The sequence below is a fragment of the Ceratotherium simum genome, chromosome 17, assembly GCF_057802395.1.
Source record: "Ceratotherium simum simum isolate JZ-2026a chromosome 17, ASM5780239v1, whole genome shotgun sequence".
In the NCBI taxonomy this organism is placed as follows: domain Eukaryota; kingdom Metazoa; phylum Chordata; class Mammalia; order Perissodactyla; family Rhinocerotidae; genus Ceratotherium; species Ceratotherium simum.
The window spans coordinates 24,173,790-24,191,484 of NC_141916.1; the positions used below are offsets into that span (position 1 = coordinate 24,173,790).

The 17,695-nt window shown below is 35.0% G+C and overlaps 1 protein-coding gene across 6 annotated transcripts in view; it reads right to left on the minus strand.

Annotated features, from left to right (window-relative positions):
- Positions 1–17,695, minus strand: part of TMEM117 (transmembrane protein 117) — a 446,351-nt gene that overhangs the window by 140,720 nt on the left and 287,936 nt on the right. For all 6 annotated transcript variants that reach the window (XM_087442530.1, XM_087442532.1, XM_087442531.1 and 3 more), the window contains one exon: positions 9,232–9,329. In XM_087442530.1, coding sequence (XP_087298656.1) covers positions 9,232–9,329 — 98 coding nt within the window. The remainder of the gene's footprint in view (positions 1–9,231; positions 9,330–17,695) is intronic.

Sequence of the window (17,695 nt, forward strand, 5' to 3'; positions counted from 1 at the left end):
CCTTCCATAACTGCCCACCTTAAATAAAAGATGGCCAGCCAAAGTCACCATTGCATGAATAACCTCCCAAACAGTACTGGTTTGTGCATGTAGAAGTCTGAAAAAAGCTGAAATTCAGGAGCATTGATGGTAAGAAACTACACAGAATCCATAGAGTGGAATAGGATCAGAGATGACACTGTAATTGGCAAGCAAAAAAAGTGGAGAGCGAGTGTGGACAACCCTTTCAAGAAATGTGACCTGAAGAGGAAGGACCTGGAAAGGGGTACAGTCACTGATATTTGCTTCCTTCCTAGAACTTATCATTATTTGTAATTTTTTTATTTACTTAATTATTTCTTTATTTCTGTCTTACCAACAGTCTAGTTGATTAGAAAGACAGTAAGTCTTACATGAGGGCAAGAACTATGTGTGTTTCCTGTTTCTGTTGCGTTCCCAGTGAATGCCTCACACAGTCAACAAATACGAATGAATGAATGAATTAATTAATTAATTAATGAACGAGACAAGCACATATTTTTCTCTCACTCACTAGCAAAGCTTTGTCCAGCTTACACGTGGAGACATTCATTCTTGTTTGGTTTCCAGAACGTGGGTCACTCAGATGCCCATCACTTTGGGTTAAATAAATAAATATGTGAGAACAAACTCAGATTGCCTCATCTGCTCTGTGACACCTGCCTGTACATTCTACCCGTAATTCATCAGAAAGCTTCCCAGGTGCAACAGAAAACATCAAAGCATTTTAACCTTCAATACAGTTAATGCATCCATCCCTTCTTCTAAAGAGAGAAGGCATTCACACAGGGAGCTCTGGCCAGCGGGGGAAACAGAGGAAAAGGATATTCTGAAAACAAGAGCTGGCATTATGGAACCAGCTCTGCTGAGGGGAATTCATACTGGATCTGGGTGATAGTCACAGTCTGATCCTGGAAAGAAATTGCACATTGATGGGACTGTCACAGGTCTCAACTTGTCTTGGATGAACCTCCCCTGTACTCTCCACCTCCTTTGATCAGTGGCTCAGAAAATAATGAATTCACTTCCACTTAGATAATGGTAAAAGAGTGGCCCTAAGAGAACATCTAAGTATTAGTTACCAGCGATTCTGGTTTGAAAACCAATCAGTTCTGAGTTTCCAACAGTGACTAATGTACCACAAAATTGAGTTTGTGAATCACCAGTCTCAGAACCAGATGAGAACCGTAGAGAATTATGGGCACTAAACAACTAGCTGTTCCATGGTGACCCTGAAACTTCGTTGTTTTCCCATTCAATGTGCAAAAAGCTGATGGACACTTATGATCGGAGTGATTTAAATAAAGAATGACAGCTATTCTGATATGATGATTGTCACTTGAATAGAGAATCTTAATTATAATAAGCAGGTTTTGATCAAAGCATACAAAAATAAACACTTTTTTAAGGAGGACTTTTTTGCCAGCAAAAGACATTTATTGTAGCAGCATTTTACTCGGAGGTATTTGCCTACTGCTACTTTGTAAATCTTTGCAGGATGGAGATAAATACCTCAAGGTATTCCACCAATGGTTACTAGAAGATGTGCGGAAAGAGCAAGAGTGGAAACATCTGGGCTTTCCAAAAGGTCAAGCCATAGAAATACTTGGAGTTTTGTTAGTATGAAAGACTTTGCATTTTTAGTCTACTAGAGATGGTGGGAGCAAGGGCATGAATCATGAGGAAAACAATGCAAAAATAGGTAGAGATTTCCCACACTGCTGAAATGGATCAAGTCACTAATCTTGGTTAAGCGTTGCTTTCTCTCTTCTAGAATTTATTGTTTCTATTTTAAATTTGCGCATTTATACTAGTATATGTGAACTCAGAGACCCTTGAAAACATGACCTATACTTTAGAAACTCAATAAGTAAGTATGACTTAGGCCTCATGGCTCAGGGGAGTATTCCATTCAACCAGCAAATTTAAGGTTGAAGAGGAATAACTCGGTTCTACCCGTAATTGTTTTACAGAAAAACCACGCAGTATTGCCAATCTTTTATTAAAGGGCATTCTGTTTCAAAGATTCATAAATCCAAGGATTGTTCTTGGGCTCAATGTTGCTATTCCAGGCTTTAGCTGTTGGAATGAAGGCTTATATAGGGCAGTATTGTTTAAGCAATTTAAGACCAGCTTAATTAATTCTTTTTCCTTAAACTTCACTCTCCTTTAAGAAATGAGGAAAAGATCCTAAGATAAAAACTTTCAGAGTCAGTACAGAGATGATGTTTCATCATTGCAGTTATACATTCAACAGTATTTTAATGAACTTTCTAGTTGTAGGTAGATTATATAATTTTGGACCAAGATGATGTTTCAAAGCACTGAAAATAAATATTTCTAAATATTTTTCAGAAAAAAATACTTCATAAGCATTACAAATCCTTATAAAGTATCAATTAATCACAAATCAAAATATTTTTAATCATTTTTTATCATTTTCAATGAAGCACTCTATCTGAAGAAATTTCCAGAAATATCACCGAGTATAGTATATGTGAAAGTTCCTCACCAAAGTAATTCATTCAGTAAGAATGTATTTGATGCTTACAGCGTGTCAGGCACTGTGATAAGTGCTAGGGATATGGTAAATAAGATGTTATATCTGCTCTCAAGTAATGTGATACAGAAATACGTAATGTGATATAAAAATATGTAATATGATATAGAAATATGTAATGTGATATAGAAATATCACAAGTAATATCAAGTCTCAAGTAATGTGATATAGAAATACTTAGAGAACTTAATCATCATTTTGACTTTAATACATTTTGACTTTAATATATTTCTTTAAACTTTTAAAGATATTTTAATTTAAAACCTTATGAACTATTTATTCTCCATCTTTCTACTAAAAAATGAGAACTACATAAATAGTAAATTTTCACCACAGAATTTAATTTATAAGGCTTTCATTCAACACCTATGCAGCAAATAATTCAAAATGAGCTCCTTCTCTTGAAAAAAAAAATGGACGTGCTCTGGGGAAGACAAATCAATAAACAGCCAAACCAGTTAATACATATAAAAATGAATATTCCACACCCATGGTTGGTACTGTCTCTCTTTTCCTCCCTGTATTTCTCACTGGACAGAAAATTATGCTGTCCGAGTCCTTATTTTCTTTTTCAAAGTTGAATTCTCAGTGCCAGTTAAAACAAAATTGTAATAACTAATACACAACAGGAGGCAATGATGTCAGGATTGAAAGCCAGGCAGCTGGCTCAAGAGTCTGTGCTCCTAACCACATTTCACTTTGTACTCAGCACTTAATAAGTATTTACTAAAATAAGTTAATAAAAATAAGGCTTGTTCTTAATTCAGCAAAATTAAGTCTAGAAGGTCAAGGGATTGTGTTAATGCTCAGGCATAAATATATGCCTGAGCGTTAAATCTCTCAGGAATAAATATAGAATTTACTTTTCAAATGAAAATCTCCAAATAATATGACAACACAGTAATGCAACATCAATCACATTTTCCTACGGAAGTCAGAAAATTCCATCTAGCAAGAAAACCAGTTGAAACATATCCTTGGATATTTCTGCTTAGAAGTAGCCAGACTTAAATGGAGCCCGTCAACTTAGTGTAGTGTTGAAAGTTAAGGTGACTATATAGTCAAAAATATGGTAATAACTTTGTATGGTGACAGATGGTAACTAGACTTATCATAGTGATCATTTTGTAATGTACATAAACATCAAATCACTATGATGTACACCTGAAACTAACAGAACACTGTATATCAATTATATTTCAATTTTAAAAAAAGAAACAATTGCAGGAGATTTCATGAACTGTGAATGAAAAGCTTGACATGAATTTTTGTGCAAAATGTTTAAAGCCATGCTAAGACAAACAAACTTTAAAATTTAAAATCTAAGCATATAGAGAATATGCTGGACAAAAAAAATGTTAATGTGACTGATTTAATAGGTATAGTTATTTGATTTGGGCTAAAAATGTTCTGCTTTTTCTCAGTTACAGAGGCAGCTTTTAATTGAAGGTAGACAACTGCTTAAAGAGACATGTTGAGATGGAAGGAAGGCTGAAGGCAAGAAGACAAAATTTATCTAGAGGAAAGATATGAGCTAATTTATTTTTGGGGAAGTGAAGCAAAAAGCTTTGCATACTATAGTTGCCCCTGGAACCTTTCATGAATTACTGTCTAATGCAAAAATTTTCCTCATGACGATCATGGAATTAGACACAGAATATTAAATTATAATTAGTATCCTCTCTATTATAAAGCAGAAAAATACAAAATACCTTTCTAGTTAAAAAGGTAGAGTCATAAAATTTTCAAGTTTGATGAAAATTTAGAAGTGATTTGTTTTTTGTTTTTTTTTCATTCACTCTGCAAATCCCTTCTATAGCACCCCTGAAAGATTATCTAGACTTTGCAGGAATACATCTACTGTTGGGGAATTCAGCACTTCGTCAGGTAGGAAGATTCAGCATTGAGAGGCTCACATTATTGGGAATTCTTCCGTATATGAATCTAAAGTCTGCTTCCATGTGACTTACACTCATTGCTCCATGTGTTAGTCCCTTTGGGCTGCTATAACAAAACACCACAGGCTGAGTGGCTTACACACAACAGAAATTTATTGGAGGTGGGGAAGTCCAAGATCAAGACACCTGCATGGCTGCCTTTGGTGAAGGCCTCCTTCCTGGTTCACAGCCCAGGCCATCACGCTGTGTCCTCACATGGCGGAAAGAGCTAAGGATCTCTCTGGAGCCTTTTTTTGAAAAGGCACAAATCCCATTCATGAGGACTCCACCCTCATGACCTAAGCACCTCCCAAAGGCCCCACCTTCTCAGACCTTCTTAATGTATAGGGCATTAAGGTTTCAACATATGACCTTTGGAGGGACAAAAACATTCAGACTATAGCCATCCATATTCTTCCCTCTGGAGCAAAACAGAAAGAATTACTCCCTCTTCAACATTTTAATCTTAATAATAGAAAATAGCATTATAAAGCTGAAAAGGATCATGCAGAATAAAAAAACATCCCTTTTGCAGAAAAGAAAACGGAAACCCAAAGTAGTCATACAGGTCATACGTTGGATATTGGTAGAGCTATCACCAAAACCCTTCTGATGGACATTTCCCCTGATTCTTAGGTTGTTTTTTATTACTTTATTACATTTTCTTATTATTTTATTATTATCATGTTACTCTCCCGCACCATGTATATTAAGATAATCATTTCTTGATTAGCTCTTGTCTGGTCAAAGTTAAACAACTAAGTTCCTTTTGTTAGACTTTAATAATAAACACGATATTAAAAGCAGGATAAACAGAGGCAGCGACATCTATTTCCCAGTTAAGAATTACAATAATCAGGATCAAGAGATGCCCACCCAAACCATTATAGCACTAGATAAACTACTTTTTAAAATATAAAGATACTAATCATCCATAAAAGAAAAAAATAAAAGATAATCTCTATGCATCAGAATGAAACAGAAGTGGACAGTTGTACACAGATGCACCACACAACACACTACTAATATTCTGTTTTCCAACTTCACCTGGAGCATCTAAGTAATCACAGACCACAATTTTTACAATATGCTTTGCTACTATAACACCTGGGTTACCATCTTTCCAGCCTCTATCATTAGTTTCCTTGCCATTTGCTGTCCAACCCTTAAGACAAAAATTTTAGCTTTCTGTTATGGCAGCCTCCACTCCTAGGGATCAATTTCTGTATACAACAGAATGGGCTAGTTTATGTTGCAGTATCAAACAACCCCCAAATCTCAGTGGCTTAACATTTGCAAAGGATCATTTCTCGCTCACACTCCATGTGCACTGTGCTGTTAAGGATGCTTGGTTTATCCTGGTCATTCAGGGAACCTGAATGACAGGGGCTTCAGCTAGACACAAACTTCCACAACTCTACCGAGAAAAGAGCTCCCTTCAGTGCTTCTCATTGACAATTAAATGCTTCTACCTAGACGTGACACACGTAACTTTCACTCACATTTTAATTGGTCAAAGCAAGTCATGTGATCAGAGGAGGAAGAAAAATGCAATCCTCTTATGTGTCTGGAAGGTGAGGAACTGGAGTATTTATGAAGCCCTAATAACCAGCAGATCTCCCAATCCCCTCTTCCACCAATTCCTCTACTAATCACAGGACGGTGTCTCCTCTTATTTTAAAACAAAGCTAAGCCTTTGGGAAATATCATCCCAAGATGCTTCCCATCAAAAACATACAAATTGTGTCCCTAGAGAGTAAATAAAGCAGGGAGATAGGCGTTAAATATCACATTACTTGTTTTTTATGCACACGTTCTTTTACTTCAGACACAAGTTAAGTAAAAATGGTTTTTGATAGACCCTCTGAATCCTAGGCATTCACCTAGGATTTAGATTCTTAGGTCATCATTCTTTTTAATTATCAAAAAGGCTGGGGAAAAGGCTTTGTAAGGGAAGTTCTATGAATATTCTTCACTTTTCCTTTTAGTATTTTCAAATACAGCCATAATATAGTCTCCTCCCAGGTACAGGAGCCCATGTGCTCTAGCAGGCTCATTTTTGCGCAATTACAGAAAGAAATAGGAACCTTTTTCTTCGATGTAGAGACATCTATCATTAAGAATTAAGGAAGAACTCAGCCACACAGTTGGAAATGAAATAGTTTCTGACAGGCATTTGTGAGGTATAAAGTAGCTACATGCAGGTAAAAAGTAAGTCTACTAGAACAAAATTGCATGTTGTACTGTTTCAACTGCTGTACATAATCACGTTGCAACTTATGAAAGCTTTCCTTTGCAAAATTTCTTCCCCGCCATAGATTTTTAGCACGAATCTCTCTTTCATTAACTATGGCAAAACCAAAAGAAAACACCTCGTTTTTAGTAGGTGATACACAGTATGTAAACACTATCTTTAATTTCATTTAAAACCTTGTCACTGACTTCTGTATTTTATCTCCCAGAGCTAAAAAGTCAAATGCCCTTTACACTTGCTAAATCCCTTTTATCTCAAAAGTATGAACAAAAAGGAATATTTCTTTGCTTTCCACATAATTTCCATATTCAACTTTTTGCATCAGATTTTCCTTTTTTAAAACCATGAATACCGTTGTCAAGATAATCTAACTGTATAGAAATGGATAAAATAGGAAAAAATATTTTTAAAGTGGCATTTAAATTTTCCTCCAGTTATTTTATGCTCTCCATGATTTGAAATACTACTTTTGAAATATAACAATGAAAAAACCATCTTTCAAATATATTATCTAATAATCAATAATTTGACAGAAACAACGACTACAAGAATAAGTGTTTAGTTTGCTTTTCATTCAAGAATATTATATGTCAGTGACTAATTAAATTAATTTTTAACAACATTTAAAATATGCTTTAGATTACCCCTTGGGGCTATGTTATCACATATGTCAAAAATAAAGTCATTTGTATAAAAGTGATTGGTAATATACAGACCTCAGTAATAATGTGCAAGGAAAAATGTACTAAGATGCGTCAGGAAAAATCTAGTATGGATTCCTTTCCTCTGAAACAGCAATTGCAATTAAAAGCAGCTAATGACAACAATCATAGGGGCCTTCAGATTGCTAAATGCACGGCTCATCCTTGCAAATAATACACGTGTGACCTCTGTCAGTGGCCACATTGAACAATAATCAATGGGCTGCCTTTGAAGATACATTAAATAATACAAAATGTCTATAAACATAGTAAATGGATATTGTTTAAAGACAGATAGTCCATAAACACTTTTAATACTAGAGTCTATCTTCTTTTAAATTATGATTCTTAAAACCTCTGTAGAGAATTCTGTAGGGTGGAATGATTCCCCAGAATCTCACATTCTTATCTAGCACCATTACCTAAAAAAGGGTTCAAGATAATCATTTTGAAATTTGCACATAATGTATCCTTTGTTCTTCCACAGATAGTCTACTGTAATGATTAAGAACTGAGGCTCTGGAGTCAGAGACCTATGCTCACAATAATAGCACCTATCTTATAGGGTTGTCAGGATTAAATGAGTAAATATATAGAATGTCAAGTACTTAGCACAGAGCCTGGAGCAAAACATACCCTCAATAAATATTTCCTATAATTATTACACTATATATTATTCAGACAAGCTACATAAGAGAGCTTATAAACAGGAAAAAATATGAAGGTTAAATGCACCATAAAAATAGGCCATACTTGACTCATAGAGACAAGGTGTAAATAAACATCTGCAAATCATATTCATTTTTACATTATTGAAAAATCTACTTTTGTTTACCTGCTAAGAATTGAGTTCAAAATGCCAAATATCTCTAGTAACATTTAATGATAGTGCGAAAGCACAAAAAGAGCTTAACGTGTATATTTTCCCCCAAGTACTTAGTTACTATGATTTTTGTAGCTTGTACATGAAAAAAAATCAACCCCCAGAATGAAATCCAAGAATAAACAGATTTTTTTTCTTTCATTTCCAAAGGCAGGTGACTAGCAGGGAATTTAAAAGGCACAAGTTATCATCAATTACAACTTCTCTGAATGTTAGAGTACATAGCTTTTCATATAGCATGTCAAATCACTGTGCTTGGGCAGGGTCACACAGCCAGGTGGAAGTGCCCTTCTGACTGTCTCTATATTCCTATCTTTTCTGTCTAAACTTCTTCAAATACACATAAACAATGGTGACTCCACAAAAAACAAAGTTCTATAAGACATGGATTGCTTTTTAGGTGCAATGACTGGGCTGGAGAGCTAAAGGAAACTATGCAAAGAAGAAATGTCAATGAACCAGATGTGATTTGTAAAGAGGTTCTCTCTCTGTATAACTTCTTCAGAGCACAATTATATCCTGTCAAATATACTGGAAATTTAGTATTTACTTGAGACACTTTTATCAGATTTCATCGATGAAAATTACAGCTTGATTTTGCTGAGTCAAAAATCTACTTACCTCTGGTAAAATCTTCTATGCATCACTACATTAGCAAAACGTATCTCTTGTAAATATGTATATGCAGCAATATGTAAGCAGAAATTAATTCATAAAATAATTAGGAGAATGGGTTTTAATCATTTTAATGGAGCATTGTATCCACTGAAAATGCCTCTCTGGACAGAATTCTATATATCTAAAGAAAACTACCTTCCAACTTAAGTCCTTTATTGAGTGAGGCAAGGCATAAATCAATAAATGAAACAACCTCTTACCAGAATAAAATGATCCTAACATTTCCTTTCTTCCAGAAAGCTCTTGCAGATTTTCCCCAATCAGGATAGGGTTTGTCCTGAAGCATCATATCAGTGACCTGAAGCAATGAAAGAAACTTATTTAACACTTTCAGAAACCTTACATTCAGATTTAAATATGCACATAATTTACATATTATTGAGAATAAAATATGTATGTATTTTAACATTTGAATATATGCAGAGATAAAAATTAGAAGGACATACTTCCTTCAGTTAAAAACTTTAGTAGTTCATTTGACTTTACCTAACGAATGAGCATACTTAAGGTCATTCAACATGTCAAATATTGAGATTATTTATTAAACATCAATCAAGATTATCTTATATAAAGAGGCATCGTTAAGATAGTATTAACCTCTCCATAGAAACAAAACATACAATAAATAAAATACAATATTCTTTTTAACTTTGTCTAATCAGAAACTCCAAAATTCAAATATTTCCTGAGTGTCTAGATTTTTACCTATATCATTAGTCAAAATATTACCTTCCCTTCTCTCCCTTTTTTCCTTCAATGATATGTGAGGTATAGTACTTGAACCCAGTTTTATGGCATGTTTATTCTAATTACCTCCATGCCATTAGCAATTCTACACCTTCTTCTACTTTTCTTTCTACCTCTTTTTCTTTCTTGTTTTTTTAATTGCGGTAACACTGGTTTATAATACTATATAAATTTCAGTTGTACATCATTATATTTCGATTTCTGTATAGATTACATCATGTTCACCACCGAAAGACTAATTACAATCCATCAACAAACACGTGCCTAATCATCCCTTTCTCCTTCCTCCCTCCCCCCTTCCCCTCTGGTAATCACCAATCCAATCTCTGTCTCTATGTGTTTGTTTGTTGTTGTTATTATCTTCTATTTATGAGTGAGATCATACAGTATTTGACTTTCTCCCTCTGACTTACTTTGCTTAGCATAATACCCTCAAGGTCCATCCATGTTGTCACAATTTTCATCATCCACTGAAATATACTTTTCTCCTGCCCGTAAAGCTTTAACATTGCATTTAAGTGTAACTTCCAACAATGGCCTGACAGGAATGGGTGAGATTTAATCATTTATGACGAAGGATTGTGATTCAATGGGGAGTCCTTCTGGATGAGTGACTCCTTCAATAGTAGTGGACTTCCTGTGGAAGGTTCATTATTCTCTTGCAAGCCCATCTTGTGTCACATAGCATTCAAGCAACGGTCTCTGGAAACACTTACTGGCATGCCAATGCTTCACATGCTCACTTAAGATTCAATCGGAACAGTGGGTAAGAAGCTCAGTCTCCAGGATATAGTCTGTCTTAATTTTTCTTTATATTCTTTCTTAACATCATTTCTAGGAATAGAACTCCCAAGCTTCCATTGGTTGATGAGAACCAATGTAAGTCCATAGACTTTCATTGAGTAACACCGCGGATTTATGCCAGCTCTGTCTAACTTAGGGTCTACAATAGTTTTGTGTGATCTGGCTTCACTGTTGAACCTGTAAATATTCAACAATCATAAGTGGTTTTAATATAAACTCTTAGTTAATTTATTTAAAATATTACTTTGATAAATATAAATAAGACTAATATTAATAATTTAAAAAGGAAAAACACTTGTTTTACTTATTTTTAAAAGGAAACTTGCTTATTGATGATTTTCTCATCTATTTTCTTGCCACTTTAAAATTACAAGATTTTATTTTATAACTCAGACTATTACCCATGAATTGTATCTTCAGTCAAAAAAGATTCATTATATTTATCAGAATGAACAAAGATGATAGAATAAAAATTAACCATGAATCAACTGAGTTACATTGTTGCTAAAAAATAAATAAAGGCAAAAGTAGAGAAATTTAAATCCTATATATTCTTGGGCATACAAAGAGTTTTATATTATAACTTCCTCTGAGGAAAGAATCGCTATTCTTCCAAACACAGCAATTTCATCCACTACTCCTTTGTAACCCTCTTGAATAACAATTCTTGTATCAATTTTTATTTTTACAAAACCTCAAGGTTAAGTAAATAAATACCTAAATAAATATTTCATGTTTCACCAGCTTTTTTAAAGATTTAATTAATTCTGTCCAGCAATATTTATCCTATTTCAGAAAGAGTCTACATGGTAATAAATATTTTCAAGGAACAAAATGATTACTAGGTGGATTTGATTCAATTTTCAATGTTTTCTCCAAGGCACTTTCTGGGAAATACTTATTATATTTTCTAGAAGGAGGCAATCTGCTGCTATATGACCAATTATTACAGCAGCATGTTTTGTAAAAATGACACTCAAGGATAAAGGATCTTCTCGGGAAAATGGTAAGATGAGGCAAAAAACATTTTTTCTGATGGCAGACAGCTGGTCTTTTTCACCCCTAGCTTCAACTCTTTATTTTAAGTCATATTATCAGATCAATGTCAGGTCACTTGCAGCTAAATTGGCAGGAGCAGAGACAGTCATTAAAGGGATGCATTCAATAAAGAAAAATCCAATTACCTTCTGCATTAGAGAAATCAAATTCATTTCTGGTGTTGGTCAACGACAGTCTTTGTGGGAGAAGATGCAGAAAAGGGAGGCTGAAGACGATGCAGAAAGGTTGCTGTGCAGCATAAATACAATACGAAACTTGTTGATGCTTCTCCCACAGGAAGAGTATTAGAATTTGAAATTGCAAGTCTTTCTTTCTAAGCTGGGAGAAATCGTTTAACTCTTTGAGTCTCACAATCCTTCCCTTCCCCTTTTCTCTCTACTAGGTCTTTGCACAAAACTCAGAACTTCATTCAGCCCCTTATCACATTATGCCTTTCGGGTAGTCTTTCTCAGTAGAATGTAAGCCATTTTAGGGCACGAGTATTGCACAATCTGAGCAAGAACATGCACGTTGAGATTTAAAACTCAGTAAATGATTGTATGTAAAAGTAATTGATCTCAACAAGAGTTTACATGAAAACTTTGCTCTTTTATGAGTTAAGCCTGTATGATGTGATGGCAATAGCAATGATGACAGTAATACCTCACATTTGCTATAGAGCTTCATGGCTTACAAAGCTCTTAGATGTACTTTTCTTAATAATTGTCATAGCAACTTTAAAAAGTAAGTCATTATTTTCTACCTTTCACCGATAGAAAAAAAGAAGTCAGTAAGGTTAAATAACTGAGTAGAGTCAACGTCAACATCTGATGTACTATTATGTGTACCAGTCCTGGAGCCAGCCTGCTTGGGTCCTAATCCTAATTTTGTCTCTTACTAGTTTTTGATTTGGGGCAAAGTAACCTCTTTGTGCCTCAGTTTCTTATTCATCATCTATGGGCACACAATACATATTAGCATGTGTTATAAAAATTATTGATTTTTTTTTTTTTGGTGAGGAAGATTGTCCCTGAGCTAACATCTGTGCCAATCTTCCTCTATTTTGTATGTGGGACACCGCCACAGCATGGCTTGGTGAGTGGTGTGTAGGTCCATGCCTGGGATATGAACCCCCAAACCCCAGGCCATCAAAGCAGAGCACTCAAACTTAACCACTATGCCACTGGGCCAGCCCCCAAATTATTCATGTTTTATTATTGATATCTGGAGCTTCTACACAATCATTTTGCTTTGTGTGACTATTATGTTAAATCCAAGGACTTGACAATCAGTCTCACCACTTCTATAAAGACAAGACTATCATATATTGAACTATTAGAAAATGATAAAAATATAGTAAAATGTTGAAATATGTTATAGTCTAAAACTGCTGTTAAAAAACAAAAAGAAGGGAGGTCACCCACCAACAGTTGCAATAATCTAAGAAGGTTTGAAAGAGGATTTGTGTAACATAACTGAGCATTAATTTGCAGCCTCCAATTTTGCCAGTCTCATCTTCTTAGCCTGATTATAAGCTACTCACATGCAGGTACTAGATATACTATATTTATAGTCTTATTTGATATAGTTTTATGTTAAGTATGTGATAGTAATGAAAAATATTGATTTATTAGGATACAAGGTCATAATATAATAACAATAACTATGGCTACATAGTGCTCCTCTTGAGGTAGCAATTACATAGTAGAGTATCATTTAAGAGAAATAAGTGCTATTCTATTAATAAAGAAGCACATACATTGGGACAGCCCAGTGGCATAGTGGTTAAGTTTGCATGCTCCACTTTGGTGGCCCAGGGTTTGCAGGTTCGGATCCTGGGCACAGACCTATGCACTGCTCATCAAGCCATGCTGTGGCAGCATCCCATATACAAAACAGAGGAAGATGGGCACAGATGTTAGCTCAGGGCTAATCTTCCTCAGCAAAAACAGGAGGATTGGCAACGGATGTTAGCTCAGGGTCGATCTTCCTCACCAAAAAAAAAAAGAAAAAGAAGAAACATATACATTAGGGATATTAACAAACACAAACATGATTTTGCATGCTATTTCACAAATCTTTCTATTTAACAATGTATCTTGAACATCATTATATATCAGCACATATAAAGCTATGTAAATAGTTTCTTTGCTTTTTCATCTTCCACCGTACAGTTTTTATGCACATTCTACTAAAATATAAAAGGTTTCTATTTTGTTCTAATTATTACTTTTATAATTAAATTTCATTTAATGTACATATTTACAATGTCTTTAGATTTCATTTACTCCCTAGTAGGAGCATTGACAAGATTATTTAATTTCTGCTGCTTCTCCCTCTGTTGTCTTCCCCTCCCCCACCCTATTGTACTTATTTTTACTATTAACTTTTTGTCTCTGTGAATATCTTATATTCCTATTTTATTTATCATCATTAAATGATATCTTCTTCCCTCAAAGATGAGAAAATCACAATATTATACTTTATTACACCATATACCATTTCTATGTTGTTAAGGTTTGGGACTATTTCTTTTATTTTTAATATTTATTTTAATATTTAACTTTTAATATTTATTTTCTTCATGCATTTCTTTTAACCTTAGTCTTACAATTAAATTGACTCGATGGTCTTTTCCAGTACTCTCGCTGGAGTTTTTCCTCTGCTTCCAATGCCTGAACTTTGTTCTATAATACATTCTTCAGGAAGGTTCATGAGAACAATGTAGCCTACAATCAAATTGTTTATTTTCTTAATACTGGACGAAACATTAGGCTGAGTGTAAAATTATTAAGTCACAATTTTTTTTCCATAGAATTTAAGGCACTGCTTCACTTTCTTAACACTATTGAGTGATGCCAAGGAGAAATCTAAGAAAACTAGAACCTGGATTTTCTTTTCCATCTTTACAGATGAATTGGTTTTTATTGCTTGGATGCCCACAGTATTCTTTTTTTATTTTGAGTGTAGTAATTTTGCTAAGTTTATTGATTGTTGTCTGCCACTTTTCTAGGCACAATTTGCTCTTTCAGTCTCAAGAGTCAAATCTTTCTTTACTCTGTTAAGTCTTTCGGGAATCCTTAACTATTACTTTTCTTTTCCATTATTTTAGTTCTATTGTTTTTCCTTTTTGCTGAGGAAGATTGGCCCTGGGATAACATCTGTGCCCATCTTCTTCTACTTTATATGTGGGATGCCTAACACAACATGGCTTGATAAGCGGTGTGTAGGTCTGCGCCTGGGATCTGAATCTGTGAACCCCAGGCTGCTGAAGTGGAGCATGTGAACTTAACCACTACGCCACCTGACCGGCCCCATTTTAGTTCTATTCTTTCAAGAAACAATTATGCAGAAACTGGCTTTCTCTGTCTTCTATGTCTACATCCCCTTTTAACTTTTAATTTTGCTCACTCAGTCATGTCCCTTACTGTGATTTTGGGTGCATTGATTAATGTTTGTGGAGATTCCAATCTGACCTTTTTTTTGATGAGGAAGATTCACCCTGAGCTAACATCCATTGGCAATCTTCCTCTTTTTTTGCTTGAGGAAGATTAGCCCTGAGCCAACATCTGTGCCAATCTGCCTCTATTTTTGTCTGTGGGATGCCTCCAAAGCCTGGCTGATGAGTAGAGTAGGTCTGCACCCGGGGTCCGAACCCATGAACATGGCCCGCTGAAGCAGAGCATGAAGAACTTTAACCACTCCCCCCCAGGGCCGGCCCCTGTAATCTGACGTTTATTTCTCTAACTTGCTCTCTTCTGTATCTCTGTTCTGAGCCTAAGATCTCTTGTTTCATCTTCTATTGTCTCGCTCTATGCTCTCTAAATTCTTATATAATTGCATTGAAACCTTATTTTATAAAGATGATGACTTCACAAATTGTTTTTAATTCACTGGGATATTTTTTATCACAATTTTCCTCTGGTTCATGGTAGCATTTTTCTGGTGGAGGGTTCTTCACCTGCTATTGGATTTTCTTGTTATTTTCTTCCTCTTTTTATTCTTAGTGACAGAATTCTCATGCTGGTTCCCTTGGAATTGATCACCGTCTGAATGATGTGGGTTTTCCTGGACTAGCATTCTGTAAGAGGCTCATGTGGAAGGGTGGCAGGGCCCACTCTCAATCAACACAGCCCATCCTATTGTTCCAGGCCTCGCAGGGAGTGCCATCTACCTTGGAGAACTGTCCTTTGCCAACTTTGCCTGAAATCAGTAGTCACCATGTCTCCTCTTAGCATTGTCTTAAAACATAGTTGATTGTCATTAAATTTGGCAATCCTCCATCATAGATCGTGCTTCATAGTTAGAGATGTGATTTAGTCTTATTTAAGATAAAGTTAACATCTCTGATTCTTGTTCTCAATATTCTTTTGGTTGATTGCCAAAATATTTGTGTTTTAAAACAAAAATTCTTTATTGCTATTTAAAGTGATTAATAAAAGGCTTATTTACAATGGGACATATTTTTGGCAACTTTGAGATGATATCACTAAAAATTATTACTACAACTGTGATACACTTGTTTCCTTTTCTTCATGGTATTCATCATATTATCTAAATAACATTCAAAGCTAGCTTTTTATTAACATTGTTTTAGATTAATGTCTTCCCCAAATACAACTTTGCTCTAAATAAAATAATTAAACATAATATGAGATTTTGTAGGGATTTGAACATAAGGCAGTTTCAGATTTTCTGAGAAATAATTTTGAAGAAAAGCTTTGCTTTATGTTCAGCATATGTGGTAATATAAAAATTTAATTACGTTATCTGGCTACCCATATTTATTACATAAGTGAAATGTGAAAAGTATTTAATCAATGGAATGCAAGTATTCTGTAAGAGCATTTAGTAGGTAGAATTTTCCTCTCTTGAAGATAATAGTGATAATGGTTTCCCAATTCGATAGTCTCTCAATTCATAAAATTACAGACATTTATTGCCATCAGCCATCAGCAACAGATGATTTTCATGGATTTCTATAATTACTTTTTAAACATTTGGGTAAAGGTCCTTGTACAATTGTTATCACGACCAAGATTTTTGTTATTGTTGTTTTTTAGTTCCTTGTCCACTTAAGAAAGTTAATTGAGGCTATTAGTGAAGCATTGCCCCATCGCTGTGAAATTCTTTTCCTGACTTTATTGACATTATTTTTATTTAAATTTCATTGAGGCATATACAGGGACATATCAATTGTAGAAAAATTCTTTAGATAGAATTATAACAGTATTTGGCACTTACTAAGCATGGATAGGCAATTAATGCCAAGTTTTCAATACCAAGCAAACCCATATTTTGGCATGCGCTTTGAAATTCCCTATGGTGGTTCATTCAGGGACAGGATGGAAAGATACAAAGTTCCCTTAATTTGTAAAAGCAGACTTTATGTTTGATGACTTTTGCTGCCCAAAGAATTACGGTTCAGAATACACTGTTTACCAATAACCAAAGCCAACATCAAAATGAGTGCATCTTCACACACCCAGGCCAAGAGGAGAGACTGCTTATCATTATGAATAACATGAGCACTGACAGTGGGTTATGAGTCATTGGTCACAAACCAGGAAATGTCGGCACTTAAACTGGAGAAGAGGAGACGATTGTGGGCAGGGCTCCAATATTTCTTAAATTGTTCCTTTTATTTCTGTTTCTAAGCACATTGTTATAAAGTCCTTATTTACACTCCACCCATATATCCCAAAATTCCTCCCAACATCATCATAACTGTCGTAAGGGGTCAGACTCCATTTTTTTGATGTTTGACTGCTGGCAACTTTTAAGCCTCACTGCCCCCTCTTCCCTTCTGCCCCACATCTGGGAAAGCTGATAAGAAAACCCTGGTGTACTTTTCCTTGGCACCAGCAGGAGGTTCAAACCCCATGTGCAGGAACCCTCACCCTGGATCCACCTCCTATCCACCATAAAAACCCAAAGGTAGTCATTTTTCTTGACTCTTTCAAGCCATTTTCAGACCTGTTTGGGAGCCACCATGCTCTCCCTAGAAACGGCACTACCTGAGGACTAAATCTTTTCACATTCTCTTGGTGCAAATGTGACATCATCATTCTCAAC